A 19,758-nucleotide genomic window follows, 5' to 3' on the forward strand; every position below is an offset into this window, starting at 1 on the left:
CTTTATACTTCCACTCCACTGCATTTTGGAGGCAAATATTATACTTTTCACACACTACATTCATTTGAAAACTTTAGGTACTTTCCTGATTGCATGTTGCATCAGAGCCAAATGAGTGTCTTTTCAAAATTAACATATTTTATCGGCAGTCAGATTAAAAAAAAAAAAAAAAAAAAACAATGATTCAGATAATCAGAAAAATGCTGAATATTGAATCTGATAATCAGCCTTGTCGGATAATCGGTCAACCCACTGTGAATAATAGACTATTTTAACACAATATCTTTACTGTCACTGTATTTTACTCTATGACTTTCGGATACTTTTCCATCCAGCAGTATGCATACATATGACCATGTTAACCCTGAAAGTTATTTCTCATTACGTGTTTACATTATTTTGTCTACCCGGTGTACAATCCTGGACTAAATAAGTCCATCGGAACCACGTTTCATCCATTCGTTTCTAGCCGGAACCCAAAGCATCCGGTATTGTGTGTTCCGTCAAAACAGGTCCTTCCTTCCCGTGCACGTCCATGCAGCGAACAGCTGATGTGGTGTTTCTCTCTGACACACAGCCGTGAAACATTTTCTCCTCGTTCTCCCAAGAATATAGCTCGACATGACTAAAGAGGAAGTCCAGGGGTAAGAGCGCTGTGAATGTTGTGCATGTCAAACCTCTCGTGTCTCAGCAGCACTTCAACTAGCATGTGCTAGCAGCAGTGGCAGCTAGCAACTAGCTAGCATTACCTGAACATGCAGCAGATTGCATCAGCTGTCAGTTGAAGTGGAGACATCATAAAGTTGTGCCCATGTGAAGGAAATGTTTAAACAGCAGCGATGTAAAGAGGAATGTTAGCACTCGTGCTAGCTAACTTGTGTGCAGTCGAGATTTGTGCTCTTTAACACCAGACTACGTTAAAGAATTGGTCAATTTATGGTGGCCTTGCATAAGTTAGTAAGGGTTATGCAAAGATATAAATACGTGAGAAGATGTTAAACTTTGTAGGTTTTTGGTAAATACAACTTTGTATGTATGAAAACATGTCTGCCTCTATACTATTTACTTATTTTCTCAAACCTGGCATGTGAATGAAATAGTGCCAAACAGTGTTTTGCATGCATTCCTTATGATTCAGATAACATCTTGTATTATATCCTCCACATACTAACTGTTTTACTACGTGTGAATCCATACCTGATCTTAAGTTTTATGTTTTAGCCAATCCCAACCTGTCAGGTCAGGCTCATACATTCCTCTGCTAACTTGTGTCAGTTTTGCCTCTGGGCCAAAAGGTGTTTACCTACATTTTAAGGTTGGAGCTTTAAACAGGAAGAAATGTTTGGAATCAAACAAGTTATTCAAGCTACTTAGACTCACTGTGCAAATATACACTGACAAGTAAACAGAAATAATGTATGATGTAATGCAATGCAATGCAATATACCGGCCTTGCAATGAGGGATGCAACATAAAAAGCACAGCATTTACAAACTCTGATACAGTAGGTGGCTGTTTGCACCTTCACAATAAACACAGAGAAGAAGAAGAAGAATATTAAATATTAAATCGTCCATCTTTGTAGGTACATCTTCGCCATTTCTTACCCTCAAGTGTGCATAAACTACAGGTTAGGAACTTCTTTTTAAAATACATGTGGAATTATTGGTAATCGGCTTCAGCCAAAGGAAGGAGGTATCAGTTATTGTATGGGCTGATAAATCCTTAAGTTATTTGGGTGTTCACTCAGTATTATGGTACTAACATGCATTATAATAAAACACATTAAAACACAAATTGGGAGGAAGAAAAATATTGGAAAGGTATTTAGAATATAATGCAAACTAATGCAACAACAACACCACAAAAAGTAGCTTAAACAATTACGAGTAAATTGAATCAAACTCCGTCAACAACACTTAAAACTTCTTTGTTCCGCAAATGTAAGCTTTTACTGTGACATCATACTGAATTTTAATTTTATGAGCTTTCAATTGTGCCGTTGTACTTCGGATGACTGATAATGTTTTTTATGTGAAACTGCTTTATCCATTTATTGCCTATTATGAATACACCTGCCGGACATGATTCATCCTGACGTCTGTTGTTCAGTTAAGTTGGTTTACTGATAAGCTGTTCATGTTTAACTATGCAAATAATAATCATTTGTCTGCGATTAATTACATTTGCAGTGTAAAGAATGAACGACCGCAAGGATTGTTTGTAAAGTCATTTGACAGCAGATTGTAGATGTTTTGGGACAGCTGCTCCAGACAGCCAAACTGATCTCACCTCCCTTAGGGTAAAACAAATGGCTGATCCAGTTCAACAAGTAGTACATCTTTATTAATCTACTTCACACTCTGTTTCAGAGGACTTCAGGCTCATAACAAGGCTGTAACACAAGTCTATGTTTTCAGGTGATTGCTTTTTCCAAAGATGCTTTGGGAAGATATTTGTCTGCAGGTTATCGGAACAATGTTAGCCTTATATCTGGCTGTGCAGGAAGTATAAAACCTGGTCTGAAGTCCTCCCTCGGAAGAAACAACATTATCTGTTGTGATTTGAGTTTCTTGTTTAGGCTTTATTGCTATTTAAAGTTGGCCTTTGGTCCTTGTTATTTCCTGTGACTGAACAGAAACAGCCCCCTTGTTGCTCATGGGCTTCCTTTAGGTCTAGACACCTGGTCATTGGGCAAACCAAACAGCACTCACTCATTCACCTGCAATTTCAGCACACTTTTATAACACTGGCTGGAAGTCTGATTTGGAGAAGTGCAAAGTTCAAACTGTTTATAGTATTAAGTCTGTGAGGAGCTTTATTGCAGATTTATCTTTTACAGCTGTTTGTCTTTGACCTTACTTTCTCAGTAAGCCTCAGATGCTGCCCTAATTTTGCCCTGATGTAGGCCAAAATTAAAGGCATGATTTTTTTAAGTTAACTAAATATTAAAGTAGAATTCTTGTGTATTAAAATCAAATACAAAATATAAGCCTGTGCTCGAGTTCAATAGTCCTGTCATGTTAATTACTTAATCGACAAGGGTTGCAACGCTGAGAGATTTCCGTGGTACAGTAACCATCTCAGAATATATAACGGTGTCATGGTATACGCCTTTACACAATTATTATTCTAATATTAACAGCTATATTTATTTTTAGGTGCAATATGTAAGAATTGGCCACTGTTGAACTCATACCCCAAACAAATAGGGGCAGCAATTCAACAGATTAGCTTACTGCTGCTAACTGTATTCTGTTTATGACTATAGCTACTGTAGCTCAGTTAGCCGTGCAGCTAGCCAGGAAGTTGGTGTTTACACTGCTAGCACCTTTGGACAACTATTATATACACCTACCTGACCATGGCTGATCTCACTGTTGCCTGCTGCGTTTACTTTGATTATTGTTCTGGTTGTGTGGTTATATTTTATTTCAGTTTTTTAGGATATTTCGATACTCAACGTTCCAGTTCAATGTCTGATTGTTCTTTTTTTTCCCTATCGTATTTCATTTTCATCATATAAACAGAAAAAATTACAACTACAAACAAATTGACAAACTTACACACCCCACATTAAAAAAAAGATCAAAAACCTAAAAAAGACAAAAACCACAAAAGGCCAGACTAGACAGAGATAATAACATAAAACACATGGCGAAGAGTGCCACACCTGGATATCACATAACAGGGACTTCAGCCAAGAAGTGGCAGAATTAAGGTGTCTAAAAATTTGGCCCAAGATCCCCTCAAGGTTTTCGTAAAACCTATGCGTGTTGCTTTGGAGCCTCTCAAGATATATCCCTAAGACTAGTTCCCTCACCCATCGAGAAAAATTGCTGCGCTGGAAGCCTTTCATTCCTTTAGATTTATATACTTGAATTATTGCGTCGTTATATTATCATTGTATCAGTGGCAATTTTGAACAACAAAAGCAGTTATCCTGACAGGTCAAACTGTTCCACCGCTGCCTGTTTGTGGCTTTTTCTGAAAGTTTGCAATAGTTTTAACTTGGCGTCATTCCTCTTCATTATCTGTCCTGTATATTGCGTTGAGACCTAATTGTTTTCTCTAGATAAGAGCATCCTGTTGTGTTTTGTCTGCTGTTGCTGCTCCTAACAAACTTTACCTTAAAGGCAAATGTCACATTCTTATCAGCTCACTCATTGTGTTGTGCTGTGTAGATTGGCCGTAACATTTAGCAAATAAAGACACCTTTACTTTCAGATAAGGCTGAATGTTATCATAATCGGATGATCTGTATTCTTCACAAATTCCATAACGGATTAGAAAATACTGCTGAGACTACTGTCTTTTTTTTTTTTTAAAGCCGTTGTGTTTATCGAGCTAATCTTACTTTCTGACATCTCTGCTCTCTAAACTCCCGTCTCTCCATTTAAGCAGGCTGCTGCTGTTTTGTCTGAAATAACAATGGGATTAAAGGTAGCGAAGACTTAAAAGCTGGAGGTGGCGATGGCTCAGAATTAATTTTCCCAGGCGGTCAACAACTTCCTCGTGGGATGGAGGAGAAATAGAAGGTGGAAGTGGACTTAAATGTTTATGTTGTGTGCCTCTTCCTGTTTCAGGGCGACGGAGGAGGGGCAGCAGGGTCCGTCAAAGAAAGGCCTGAAGAAACAGCAGAAGGAAGCGGAGAAAGCTGCAAAGAAGGCTGAGAAACAGGCCAAGCTGGTCAGTGGCGTTTTTGTTTTTTTCTGTTTTGTTGTTTGACATCCGTCGCCCCCTCTTACAGCTGTTAAGGCCGTGACGTGCGCTCATGCTGGCCATTGAGGCGTCCAGGAGGGTTGGTTAGCCACGGGGGGGCAAGAGTATCCATTGTTTAAGTATTCCTGTCATTTTGGCTTTGTTTATGTCCACCCAAACAAAGTGCTATTTTCTTCTACACTGACTGCACGACACGGTATGCAGTCACATGAGCTGTATGTCAAGAGAGACATTAAACATTACACAGTAAGGCTCAGACTCACTACAGTGTTCTTGCACATCAGAAAGTCTTGTGGACAGTTGTGTCTGACACATTTTTGTCCTCTGACCTTTTATTGGGTCAGATTTTGACAGATTTATCAACACCATAACTAAAGTGGAGTATGATTTTGGTCCTTTCACACATTAAACGTCCTTGAAAAATTCCTTCATGACCTCATCTCAACAGACTCAACAAAGCCACCAACCACTAACAGTGTTTGCAAACTGAAGACTATGTTTCTTCATATTCAACAAAGCATGTGGATCAGTGCCAAAGACTGCCACATTACAAAAGGAGTGCCACATTTTTAAGTGACGGCAGAGCTGGCATCTGCGTTTCACTGCCACAGATGCCACTGGTTTTGCATGTTTTGGAGCTTTTGTACATTTTTGGAAGTACATCTGATTTCTTCTGTCCTGACACTGATGCCAAAGCCCAACTCAGGGTGTCTTGTGTTACCAAGCATACACCGGTGGTCTGTTTCTCTAAAATTAATGCAACTTTTTTTCTCTTTGCATAAAAATCATTGGGATCATTCTCATGGGAGTTTTCACGAGGATGTCACTGTCAAACAAAACATCCGAACATCCATTGTGCTTGTGCATATAGACATTGTTCTGGATATCACGTTCCAACAATGATCATTCTGTACAATTATGTTTGTGCTGTAGTTTAACCGGTAGACTGACTTTCTACGATAAAACGTTATCAGATCAGGTGCTGTATTTGCTATCCTGAGGGGAAAGGTTTCATCCTAAAGGGAGAATTGCAACATTTTATGTGACAGTCCAGTCGATGTTAATGGTTAATGTCGTCAATTAAAGCAAGAAAGCTGATTTCTGACACCAGCTCCATCAATTGAAGCGTACGATGACATAGTTGGTGTTTAGGAAGAACTACAGTGCTAGAACTCAACAAGAAAACTTGGTGTCTTAGTTTATAAACTAGCTCTATTTTCAACATCAAAATTGGCATCCCAAAATATGAGTGCAGAGAATTTCTTTGCTTTGCAATGTTGTGCATGTTAGTCTGTCAGAAGGTCCCGTGTAATGCAACCTGGTGCTCAGGGCACTGCTGGCACAGCTCAGCAAACACGACTACTCTGCTTTCTGGGTCAATAATGTGGCGGCGTCGCTTTTAGTACACATTTCTACAGCTCATCTAACCTCTTTTCTCTCTTTTCCCTCACAAACCACCAGCAACCTGCTAGCCTAACGTTAATCAGCCTCCCCATTTAACATCTGCCCTATATTTATCATGTAAAAACAAATTTTCCTTTGTTAAGTTCTCTTTAAAGTATACATTTTTCAAAATATCCTCTCACTGCGACGGCAACACATCTGGTTACACAATAATGGCGTACTACTGCTTTCACATTAAAATGTATTATTTCTGCAGCCCAATTGCTGATGTTTCCCTGATGCCCAGTTAGCTTAACATTGTCAGTGCTGGAATTGGTATCTCTGCATTCATAAATTCTCTCTCAGGCTGCCCCTTCATGCAAAATCTGCAGGGTAAGTGTTAGGGAATGTGTCTCCATTGTTAGAATCATAGTCATTTAGCTCTGCACTGGCGTATCCAAGACTAATAAGTCACCAGGTGTATTGGTGTATCGTGATTCAAGTGGCTTTTATAGGTGAACGCAGTAAAGTTCTTCCTCCAGTCAGCATGTTTCATGGAAGAAGCAGATGTGTCACTGTTTAATACGCCGGCTATTGCTGCCGATAGCCGGGCGATGTAGAAAGCATTGCCTAGGGGAAGACCTGAAAGCCGAGTTGAGTGTTTATTGAGCGTGTGTTAGCCGTGTTATTTGCGGTTGTGCACTTTTTGTGCTGACACTTGTCACTTTAGTGGCTCCGGTGCGGCTCGTCGGCTTCATGGCTATAGAAGGACTATATCCAGTTGATCATGAACTGCAATATCATCCATCATGTGACTGGATTATCATATCGAGGATGGGCGATTCCAATTCACTCCGCCGCCACCAGCCATTTCCACACACCAATATCAATTTGCATAGAAAATGGAATTGTGACTTTGCCAAGACTCGATCTCATCGCACTCTGGGAGTCATTTGCCTGGAAGTCAGTGCAGAGATAAAGAATCTGTCCACTTACGCCGTTTCTATTACAAAGCAATATCTCCTGCTGCCATTACTCATTGTCTATGATGTGTTTGAGCAATGTGTAGAAGAGCTGTGCATTCCAGGGATCTGAGGCTTGTCTCGAGGACTGAGATATGATTTATTAATTTTATTCAAATCCCTGATAGCACAAGATGAAAACACAATTTACTTGACTGCTGTAGCAAAACGTTTTAAGTTGCTCCATTTGAAGTTGAATGGTTCTGAACATTTTTTTGTGTGTGTGTGTGTTTGAATTTAATAGATGGTCCTGTTGTTGTTATTGTGTTGTTATTTCTTGGGAATTTGCAATGCCCTTTAAACCCTCCTCGTCGCCTCTGTGTGTTTCAGGCTGCCGAACAACAAAGCACAGAAGAAGATGTAAGTATCCCCTCCAGATCACAGCACTCATCCCCCAGTCCCCCTGCCTTCCTGTCTGACTTTGATTCTACCTCAGCTTTTACACCTCTGCAACAGTTTGTATGCAAATACCTGCACGCCGAACTCTGACTTATGTTCAACAGTTTCCTCCTAAGATGGTGATAAGCATCATTATCTGTTCTGTCTGTCTTTTATCTCGGGCGTAGTAGACAGACTGACGCTTATGAAGTCAAAACGGTAGAGTTGAGAACAATGGGGACTAAATGTTCATACGCTAAAAGATTCCATGTTTTTATTGTTTCAGGACTTTGCCAAGGACCGATATGGTGTGCCGGCTATGGTCCAGTCCCAACAAAAACTGGGTGAGTATGAAAGCTACTTCCCGTCCTCATTAGTCAACCAAACAGCCACTTTTGCTAAAAAATACAGAAAATAATAGATAATGGAGATTAAAGATTTGCCTATAAGTGAACATATAGAGCCATTTCATTGTCACGAGGTGATATTTGGTATTTTAAAAGTAATTAGATATAGTTCAGTTGGGTAGAATTACCATCTGGCCTGCCCTCATCTCTTCACATTGGACTGATCGATCCTCCAGATGTTTTTTTTTAAGTATATATCATTATCTGCCTGCTGTCCTTGTTGCCACTCTCTTTTCCAAACACGCAATGTCAGCGTAGTGGAAAATTTATATGCACTTCGGAAGAATATCTGTCTTTTGCAAAGTGTGAAAGTGTGAAACAAAAATCACACAATAAGATGAGGCAGTACATGCTCAGAAGACTTCCTTTGGTTTCTACCGAGCACCTTGTTTTGATATCATTTCCAGGTACCAGTGTCGAGCTCTTTTCTCTTCGTTTTTTTTTTTTTTTTAAATCTGTGCACCGTGTTATTCTCAATTTCCTGCCAGTCACTTACTGATTACCAGAAATGGAAGTTGCCACCAGAAAACAATGTCTTTCATTTCTATGTATTTGACTTTCTTTTCTCAGAGATGGTAGTTAATCTTACAGTCGAGATCAGGGTCAGGTAGCTGACATGCGCTCCCTCCCTCATCTTTTAGTTTAAGATAAGCGCTTTTTATACAGAGATTCTTCAAAACTACCGCAACGAATACTCGATATTGCACTGGCTTTGCTTTTTTTTTTTTTGCTTAACACCGAACCAAACAACCGCAGCATAATGCCGCCCCAGTGTGTGTTTTTAAATGGCATGGTAGAGGCATTATGGGTAACACAACAGTGCCTCTGACAGCGTTTGTCCTGTCCCAGCTTCTTATCCTTTTGACACAGACATCAATTCAGCTGTCACTACCACCACTTCAGGCTTAAAGGCAGAACAACACCACCATGAGAAACATTGGGAAACCCATGTTGAACATTGATATTTTGGTACAAATGGTTAAACAATCCACCTTAAAGGTCCCATATTGTGAAGAGTGAGATTCAGATGTTTAGGTTACGATGAAAAAAGTCTGGCATCCTCAAATGGAGAACGTGCAGCAACTCTCAAATTATATGTGTTGATACAAGATGACATTCTATACCAGGACTTCTCAGGTAACCTTTAGTCTGGCTGTCAAACGTTACAGACAACAAGATTTGGAAATGATAAACATCGCAAAGAAATAGTTTTTTTGGTCTCCTCTGTCGTCACGATCTCAGCAGCGATAATTGTTGTAACTAATAGTGTGCGATAACTCCCGGTTGAACAAGACAGCAGGCGGACCCGTTGAGGTCGTCCATCTGTCTGGATGCTCTTTCAGCTCCAGTGGCAGCAAACAAAGTGGGGCCTCCCTCACCTGCATGCCAAGCCCAGCCATTGGGACGGGAGGGGGGGGGTGTTTGGAGGGTTGGAGGGTGAGGGCTTTCATGTGGGTTGACGCGGAGCTCTGAGCCAAAAGGGCGGCTCTGTTTTCCCTGGCGTAGTCTGGCTGTCTCCTCCGTGTGCTCGCTGATAATAAGGCGAAAGCATGCCTCTGAGTGACACAGGTGAAACTAGAGTCAATTTGTCATATAGCCCACAGAGAATGGCTGAGTTAGACAGCTTTTCAGCAGGCCTCCTAGTGTGTCTTATTTATTAGGCACGTCTGTAATTTGAGCATTTTATTGTGTGTACGTCTTTACACGCACATGCATGCTTATTCACATTTCTTTCTGCCCTTGGGAGTGTGCAGGGGGGAGACGTGAGGAAAGAGAGGCATTAAGATCCTTTGAAGTAATATTTTTTTGTGTGTGTCAATGTGTGTGCGTGTGAGCCAGACAGGGCGTTGGTTCGGATCCAAGACCTCACTCCTGACAAAGCTGACCAGCTGATTTGGCTCCGTGCCCGAGTCCACACCAGCAGAGCCAAAGGTGAGATCACCTCACACCCCCTTCTTTGTTCACCTTTTCCAGTTTCTTTTGTGTGAAAGACACAAACGGCAGAGATGAGATGACCTCTGTGCTAATCCCTGGTGTGCTATAGCGAAATGTCGAAAACGTCTGCCCTTGGGCCAGTTCTCCACGTCACTCCTTTCTCTTCAAGTCCAAATCAAAGCAATACCAGTTCCTTTTGACTTTCTTTTAGATTTCCCATGACCTAGATGACTGACGTCTTCAGGCTGATCAACACTGAAAAGCTTAAACTACAAAAAGACAACAGGCAGCTTTTATTGTGAAAATACATACCAAACTGTACCCTTGTATAAACTGACTTCCCCCATTTCTCTACAGTGTACTCCTCAGTGGGATTGCAAAGCAGTTTTTTTTCTTTCTTCCATTCCTTCCATGTTAAACAGAGTTTGACAACCTGAGGGTGTTTTTGATATCATTGTCAGACGAGCATGTCACTGCCAAGTGGAAGCTCAGATAACCTGTGTTTGTTGGGTTCGAGCTACTGGCAGCAGTGAAGCTGCTCTGTTTGAACACAATGAACCCACTCAACTCTGCCGGGTTATTTAAACTCTGCGTGAAGCATCAAGACTTTTTGCTAGTTTGTGATTACAAATCAGATGAGGTCTGGATGATTTATTTTTCTCGCCATTTCCCTCCGAGATGACTTCCAGTGTCAAGAGCTGCTTCCCTTCCACTCTTGTCTTCGTTCTCTCTGCTCGCTGTAAGGATGTCCGTGTGAGCAGAACAACATCCTGATTTGCTCCGGGATGAGGTGCATCTGTTGGTGGGATTGTGGCGTTGCTATTATCTCCACCACCCACCCCCCTCCTTCTCACAGGCAACAAACATCAAAGTACCTGGGTGGTCCGACTGTCTACTGCCCTGGGTTTTTTTGCTGGCTAACATGTTTACACTCTTCCTAGGTGTGTGTGTTTGTTAGGAAGGTAGCAATCACCCTTTCTCCACTCAGTGCTCTTCAAAGAGAATACCCTGTTCACAAATGTTTGACACTTTACCTGCAGATGACAAGATCCTTACATCCAAGTCACACACACACTGAGCGTACACTGCCTCAGAAAGAGCGTCCGATCCTTTAAAGTGTCATGCGTGTTGAGCTTGGATAAACAAGAAGTTAACAGCCCGGCACGATGTATTGTTGTTGTTTTGTTTTCAGGGAAGCAATGCTTCTTGGTCCTGCGTCAACAGCAGTTCAACGTGCAGGCTCTGGTCGCAGTGGGAGATCGTGCCAGCAAGCAGATGGTCAAGTTTGCCGCAAAGTGAGTACCGAGACTGCTCTTCCTGTCAGAGAGGGTGCAAACAATGGTGGGAAAATCCTGGGACCTAATAGTCCGCCGATCCATTTTCACACATTCTGAGTGAGGTGGAGGGGCGGGGGAATCAATCATTTTTCACTCGACAACAAAAGCTGGCTGTTAACGGGGTGGAATACAGCAGTGTTTTAATGGAGCGGTTCCTGTCGAGATGGCAGATACAGCAGCTTGGATCAGAGGAGGAAGAAATACTTAAGAGCCAAGCATCATTAGTCATGTTAGCAGCCAAGTTTTAGCCCACTTCTGGTCGTCTATGAATGAACATGACTATTGGCGGATGTGCACCTTATTAAAAGGGTTACAAGGGGGAGGAATGATAATACTTCCACTTTTGACGTTAACAAGGGGGCTCGTACGTGGTCTATATTTGGACTTAAAACCCACATCAGAAACATTTCTGACACACGTCGTCATCATGTAATTTACTGAAACATACAGAGCATTCATATGATGTTTGGAAGCATCTTTTTCGGGCACTGCCCTTGTTTGATGAATTAAACATATTTGTAAATGGGGAAGACCTTAATTATAACGTGTTAGTTAACTGGCAACTCCTTAGATATTGCTAAATTAGCAAAGAGCAACACCCACAGCTGTAATCTGCCAGACTGAAATGGCAGATGTGACATTGTATAATACACTTAAGCAATGCAGAGATTGCAGCTGTGTCTTAAACGAGCCTCCCATTAAGTTGCAGCTATCGTCGCCTTGCAGCCTCATAGAAAATGATTAAGACTGAAGACGCAACAAGTGCAGACTGTTGCGTGCTCCCAGAGAATCTTACGAAAAACTGAAAAGAAGTCAGTTTGATTAAAACTGTTAACTAAACGGCACATGTCTGACATAACGGTGTCAGAAGTCTTGTTAATGACAGTTGCCTCATACCCACCGTTGAGGCCACTGTGGGTTGACCATTAAGGCCCTGACGCACCAAACTGACATCAAAGAACGAGCTGCGACAAAGGCTGACTGTTGCATCACCTCATGTCCTCTGTGTCTCGGCCTAAACGCTGCACTTAAACACACCGCGAAGACTGCAGCAGATTGCCAACTAGCTAGTACATTCTGCACCTGCATGTAAGGGAAATGCTTCACTGCTGATATACAAACCGTTGATATGATTAAGCAGCATTTTTTGACACCACTCTCACTAATTTAGCCACTTCTAATCGAGATTATTTCTGATAAAAAGTTGCAAATGTCTCTGGTGATTAAGAAGAAACCACACTAAATGAGTGCAATTATAGATACGGCAGCAATGGGCCCAAGGGACTTTCCCTGTCTCTTTTTCCGTGCACTGACTCACTGACTCACTCACTGACGACCCTGACAATGCCCGACAGCTTACCGGCGGCCTGATGCGTGCGGGCCTTCGGCTTTGTTCCATACAGATGTGCTAGATTGGCTTGACTTGGTTTGACTCTGCACCACAGCTCAACCGCTGCTGTTTTGCAGCAGCGCTGTTTATCGTTGCTCTGTGCAACGGTTGTTGGTAGCCAACCACTTTTCATCATGAATCTTCAGGCTGTTGTCACAATTATACTTGCCGTTGACCAGTTACTGCTCAAAAAAACAGAGACTGGATGTTAAAATGGATCTTGAAGAGAAGGAAGAAGCTACTATTTGTCTTCTGAATAATGATGAAGCCTTTCTGACATCACCAAAGAGCCAGAGACGGTCAATCTCCAACGTGACAAAACTAGACACGTTTAAACTGATAATGGAAAAGCAAATCAACAAGGCGTGGTTTGACTTGGCGTGGCCAAATGTGCCAATGGAAAAGCCATTCTTCCCTCCTCATTTGCCCTGATTAGTTAGGATTCAGCAGCAAAACAGTCTTTTTTCCAGAATTTAAAAAAAGGATATGTCATATAGCATCTACAGCAAATGACAAAATAAATATTTCTGTAATTCATGCATGCGTACAAGCAGCACATCCAGACTTAATGACCGTAAATAATGAATGATGGCGTTTATGTACACACCTGCCTGAGTTATATGTAAACAAGTCGGAGCTGCTAAATGTTTGATGAACGCCCAAGTGTGCATAAATTACCATTTTACACACATTCATTACACTCATGTTTCATAAATGAGACCCGAGGAGCCTCTTGGTGGGTTGTTGCAGTATGTCGAGTTGTTTACGGGAAACAAAATCCAGACTTACAACTATATTTTCTAATGAGGGCGAGGTCACCGCTGCTCAGACCCGAGTTTTGACCCCTGCTGAACACACTGACCCCGACTTTGTTAGCGGTGTCAGAATGCTCTGACCGGGCCGTAGTTCCTCTAAGTCACTCAGCTGAGCTGCTCCCAGTCGTCATTGAGATTCAGCTTCAGTATCTGTTCTCCTGCAGTGCTTTGTAGCTGCAGAAAGGGCACTAAACACGGGGATAGAAAGAATCGGTGATCTCAAACTGCATGTTGTCTAATATTGAAGAAAGGTTTGCTGCATGCCACAGGATATTGGGTTTAGGACATCGCTCACATTTCATTATATTTTTGTAACTGTAGGATGGTGCTGCAATGTTGTGGTTGGGCAGTTAGATTGTTGTGTAACACACTGCCACCTGACAGCCGAGCAAGTGAGAGTAATGACCCGGTTGCTAAGATAACATAGTCTTTACATCAAAACAAAAAAAAAAACAAAGTCTTGCAAGCAGTGTAACATACACGTTAATTTCTGGGCATTTCCTGCTCAGATCGGAATGAGTTTTTAATATCTAAATTTTGAAGAACAGGTGGCCCTACCACTTCCTGTGGTTTTCTGACTCACGTCTAGTTTCACACTCTTTGGTGTGATGATTGACAAGCCGGGTAAGACCCTGGATTACAACTAAATCCCCTCATAATCATGCCGAGGGCAGTGATGACATTGCTGGGGAAGTCTCCTTTCACACATTGTATGTCCAAGTGATCCTCCTCTCACTCACACAATTTAATTAAGTGATCTTCAGGCGCTACAGCTCAAGTACACCATGAGTGCCAAGTGGAAAGCGGAATGGAAGTCTGAACTCGGCTGATGTAATGACTTGGTACTGGAATAACAATGTCGGATCATTGTGTGCTGTGAAGTTTGCAGGTTTAATTTGAGACTCTATCACCTGATTCAGTCTGGGCCTTTTAAAGGATCGTTGATTTGGATGACACATGTTCGAAATAATAATAGCATGCCCTTAACTGTGTTTGAGTATATCCCTTTTCAGCAAGTGCGGCAGCTCCACCACAGCATAAAAGACGAGCTGTAAGTAGTTTAACGGGTTGACTGACCCACATTTCTCACTTTCCTCCACTGTAATGTTACCGGGATTTCTGGCTCCCCTCAGACACAATGGAAGTAAATGATTGATGACTCATGACTGCTGCTCACTTCATTTAGAAAACATATTTTTTAAAAAGACTCGGCAGCAACATTTCTCTTCGGAAACAGTTTCTTTTCCTCGCACATGATGTCAAAGCGTAGCAGTCTTCAGGATAATGCAAGGTTGAGTGAGATCTCACGTTCTGAAGACAATGTTTGACACTGGAGCCCGACTGACACTCGATTTTTGGGGCCAATGACAATTCCAATATAAGGAAGTAAATATTCCAATATCCATACATCGGCAGAGAGACACATTTTATCAGTGCTCCAAAACAGTAAGCCTATCTGGGAATTTAATAATCATAAATGATCCTAAGCTTCCTTTCTGGATTTTAATCTAAAAGAAAAAACTGAAACAGTGGTGCAATATTGGTGCATATTTGCCAACATATACACAGGTACCAATATGTCTGAAATGCCAATATCCGCATGTATTAGTGTATGTATGACTGTTTGTAGCTGACCGGATCGGTAAAAACAATCCTCCATGTGGATCTTTCGCTTTTTGAATTTGGAAAACCTTATCTAGTTAGTTCTACTTGCCTGTTACATCATTTAGTGATGCATCAGCAGCTGATGTAATGGCCATATGTGTCTTTCATGGCCAGAGTATGAGTTTAGAATTGTTTCAGTTTTGGTTCAGATAACAGAAGTTAGTCTAGCATCTCTAGTAATAGTAGAATTGGGTATTCCCAGTTGTATTTAACCCAGGTTAAACCCAATTTATGATGAGGGCCATGGCTTGTCAGCGTGTTGACCCATAAATTCCAGGGCCAAGCTTTGCTTTCACACTGAACCAACCCAGTAACACAGGCTCTCTTATTTTTTCTTTCTAAGTCATATTTTTCATCTCCATGTGATATTGTCAACTCTCAGTCTGGAGTTAATCAATCTGTTTCCCTCAGTGTGCGCTGTCTGTGTTGCCGCAAGCCTCCGGGCCATGCAGCGGAGGTTATTAATGCAGGGATTTATTTATCCAACTGATCTCCTACTAGAAGGGAAGGACTATGGCGGCAGCTGTCATGGGGCTGAAGGGACAGCAGTACCCCAGTGTTCAGTCCCTCATTACTGCTTTTTAATGAGGAGGAGTGAAGGATTGCAGCAGGTTTCCCATCTGGCCACACGCTGCACGACAGTCGGTGTTGTTTCTCATATCTCTGATGATACTGTGGGTTTCAGTGGAAGCTGGTGCATGATTTAGAAAACCTGTGGCGACACAATTAAAAATGGGTTCCCCTCACATGCTGTAGTTTACTTTCGGTAGAGTGCAGAATAGGGGAATTCTTGCCCCCGCTCTCAACTTCATAGTTTTTGTTGTAGAAGTGGGTACTTCCCAGAGCTCGTAAAAAGATGCAAGCTGCAACCCTGTTTTCTCAAGACTCTACAACAACAATGAAGACTCTTTAACTCACTCGCTTCTTTTTATTTACTTCTCCTCCTTCGTGACTGTTTTAAGATGGAAATTCAAACTATGTGATGATGCACATTAATCTGCCTTGAGGTCAGTATAACTGCAGGGTCAACTCAAGCCTTTAATATATCTCTAAAACAGTTTGATGTCATCAGACACAGAGATCTTTTTAAAAGCAAAAGGTAAAATGAGCTCCTTTTTTGAAAGATAATGTGGTGATGAGAATCATGTTATGGTCCCAAGCAATGACTGGGTAAAAGATGCGGACATAGCTTCGCAAACTGAAAAGTGAAATCAGTGCCGAAGTGCCTTAATCCTGCATTCTTCCTTATATCCAGTAGGAGGTTTCTCCATTAGTTTCACAACGTCCAACCACATAGAAGTCTATGAGAAAATGTGCTTAGTTCTCACTTGATTTATTGCCTCAGTAAACAGTTTCCTCAGGATTGTATGGTCTCGAATGCTAGATTAAAGTCTTCTTCAACACAGCATGATGTTCATTTTGTAAATTATAGTCCCATTTAGAGTAAAAAGGACGATGAGGCGGGGTATGCTTTAGGACGTGGTTTTATGATCGACATGTCACTACCATGGTAACCTGTCAATTAGGATAGACGTGCAGCAATACTAACTGTCAGATCCACCCTCTGTCCCTCCCAGCTCCACCCTCTCATACAAACGTGCTGCATTCCAATCACATACTTTCTCTTTTTATGTGTAATGCAGCTGCTGAATTGTATACTGTTTCCTGCAGTGTACATACAGTTGAGTAGGGCGGGGTATCGTGAAAAAGATTTCAGTACTGATACCTTGACTTTTATACTGGTTCCTTAACGACACTTTTCTCAATACCAATTTTAACTTTAACTTTCACATAGATCATCTGAGCCCCATCTCTGAGCATAACCTAGTGTGTTTCCTGCCTGCCTCGAGATAGCCAATCACCAGCACTATTAGATATTGGCACACCAAGCATGCTGCATGCCTACTGGCTCACTGACGCTGATGAGATTAACTCATTAGGTGCTAAAATTTGATATTGAATGACGAAAACATTTTTCAATACTCACCGGTACAGGGGCACTTGAGTCAGTGCCATAAAAGTATTGAAGCGTGATACCCAGCCCTACAATTGGGACATACCACTTCTTCATAACATTGTGTCTTGAGCTTTGACCCTGTACATTTGTCACTTTCTATAGCACGAAACAGGGAGTAAAAATAACAAGTATGCAGCCAATAAGCTGTCATCTGCCTGAGCTCTCGCAGCAGCTTAGTCAGCATGATGTATCTTTTGCTTCTCAGAGGATTGTGGGTCGGAATAACCAGATAAGTTTGCTGGCTTGCGTACTATAAAACACAACCATATGGCATACTATGATAAACTATGTATTGGGCCATACTAAATACTTATCTTGCAAGCATGGGTCTTGGGAAGAAGCCTTGGTCAGTTCTGGCTCCAAACAAAACAAGATGGTGATGACTGAAATGCCAAACTCAAGACTTCAAAATGGTTGTCCGCAAACCAATAGGTTAACTCACAGTAGCGACATCTACTCCTTATATAGTCTGTGATCTCAGTGAGTAAAATTGTGGTGTGATGGTGCATCTTTTTTGTGCCATTACATAACAGACGACCAAATGCGTCAGAAGTAGGCTGTCTGGAAACATTTTCTACCCTGCTGCAACGTGTTAACATGAGCCTAATGAAAGTTGACATGTTATAAGCAGAAAAAACGGTTCGGTTATGAACACCGCAAGCCTGTGTGGTCTCTCTACTTGGCCTTTCCCCCCCAGTTAGCAAAAGTGGTTGCAGCAGCTATATTTTTAGGATGTGGTGTAATATGTAGAAGTTAGGAAAAAAAAAAAGGGCTTCTTGCTGTCACCCCAGCCCACTAACCCCAAGTCATCCACCTATATCCCACACTTACCCCCTCCACTTCACACCATGAAAAATGAAAGCTCTCGCCTGTGAGCATCAGTCACAGTTTAATGGAAATATTGTTCTCACGCAGTTGGCCGCCCACACAGATGAGTTTGTTTTCCAAGTGTGATCTGTTTACACTCCACCCTCCCAACTGTCTCCCCCAGCATCACCAAGGAGAGCATCGTAGACGTGGAGGCGTCGGTGAGGAAAGTGGAGCAAAAGATCGAGAGCTGTTCCCAGCAGGACGTGGAGCTGCACATCGAGAGGGTGTGTATACTTTCGATGCAGTCAGCAAACAGGCACACGCACACACGCACACAGGAATGTAAACACAGACATGCACATAGCAAGATAAAACACACAAATATGTACATTTTGCCTGCGAACACACACATATGTGCCCAGACGAAGGGTAATCCATGATTCACGTCATTCAAGCAGGTGAGAACACATCTTCTCATATAGCAACTATACAGGTGTCATGAAAGTATGTAAACACCCACGCATAGTAATGTACTCTCAGCATTTAACTCTTCACTCAACACAGTACCTAATGATTAGTTACCCCAAAACATCACATTTGTGGTCCTGTTTACACCCGGCATTACCACGTTGTCATCAGATGCACACCATATGCAAATAAACCCGTTCAATATTTCTGTTTACAAACAACAAATTGTTGTTTTAACCTGGATTTAAGGAATTTACTTTTAATCAGACCACAATTGAGACATTGATAAGGTTGGAAAAACAATAGACGCTGCTGGAGTCGAATATTTCTAGGGACCGGGCCTCACTGATTACAGTACAAATAAAAACCAGCTTTATGACTTTATTCACTGATTTGGATGACAGTGGATCATGTTATTGAGAGAGTTTTCCCTCTGATGTCCTCTGGCTGCTCTGGCACAACTTATGGAGTTTCCTAATGGACAGATAGCTTTACTTGTTACTTAAAGGTCTAACTTTTAAGAAAGGTATTTTTGTTCCAAACTAGTCAGACACTGACGCTTTGGGATTGTAGGTCAGGCCGGCTGCCGTCATCAGCATCACCCTAAAGCATCAGTATTTTACAAGTTGGGAATGAGACTCAAAAATCGACTGTCTTACAAATTGGCCCTTTAAGTAATCGCTAACTGTAGCTTCCGTAAGTTTGTTAGCTCAGTAAGCCATGCAGCTAGCTCTCCTCTTAGCCTTAAAGCTTAAATAAAGCATTATTAGCTTTATTAAACCTGCTGCTATCCATTTAAACACCAATACTCTGTCTGTGCTCCAACCGCCCGGTCCGGGCAGAGTAAAGTGCAGGCACAGTCAGTTAGCTGCATGGCTTACTGAGACAACTTGCCAATGCCATCTAGTAAAGCTATCTGTCCACCAGGAAACTCCTTAAAGCCCCACCTCCAGTGTATTTTGGCCTTTTTATGATATAGCTATTGCTATCACTGCTAATATTCATGCTTTTGCTTATCCATGCTGTCGCTAAACCATGCTAGTGATGCTAGATTGACAGTCTGGTTGTGATGGTAAGGATTATGTATGAATAACCACACACCTACTCTTTGTTTATAGAAAGAACTTGACTGATAGAAAGAAAACTACCCGTAGGAGGGTTGAAATCACAGCAAGTTGAGGCGGAAGAGCCAGAGGACAGGTTTCATGTGTACTCCATCCATGAGAATCTTCTTGTTATTTCACACTTTATTATCTCGCGGTTGGCTTGCAAATGAGTACGCACATCAAATTATGCACAACCCCTCTGATGCTGTCTCTTAAAAAGATAAGACGACAAAACCCAACGTGTACGTGATTATTTGTATCACAGAAAGCCCACTCGTTTTAGCACGTTAGCAGCAGCAGTTA

The 19,758-nt window shown here is 41.8% G+C and overlaps 1 protein-coding gene across 1 annotated transcript in view; it reads left to right on the plus strand.

Annotated features, from left to right (window-relative positions):
* The first annotated feature begins 483 nt into the window (after window positions 1-483).
* dars1 (aspartyl-tRNA synthetase 1) overlaps window positions 484-19,758 on the plus strand; it is a 35,911-nt gene continuing 16,636 nt past the window's right edge. Inside the window, exons 1-7 of the mRNA XM_084362269.1 lie at window positions 484-644; window positions 4,587-4,689; window positions 7,458-7,487; window positions 7,792-7,849; window positions 9,752-9,844; window positions 11,040-11,142; window positions 18,063-18,165. Coding sequence (XP_084218395.1) covers window positions 622-644; window positions 4,587-4,689; window positions 7,458-7,487; window positions 7,792-7,849; window positions 9,752-9,844; window positions 11,040-11,142; window positions 18,063-18,165 — 513 coding nt within the window. The 5' untranslated portion in view covers window positions 484-621. The remainder of the gene's footprint in view (window positions 645-4,586; window positions 4,690-7,457; window positions 7,488-7,791; window positions 7,850-9,751; window positions 9,845-11,039; window positions 11,143-18,062; window positions 18,166-19,758) is intronic.

Source organism: Pagrus pagrus, assembly GCF_965226575.1.
Source record: "Pagrus pagrus genome assembly, chromosome: 9".
Lineage (NCBI taxonomy): Eukaryota > Metazoa > Chordata > Actinopteri > Spariformes > Sparidae > Pagrus > Pagrus pagrus.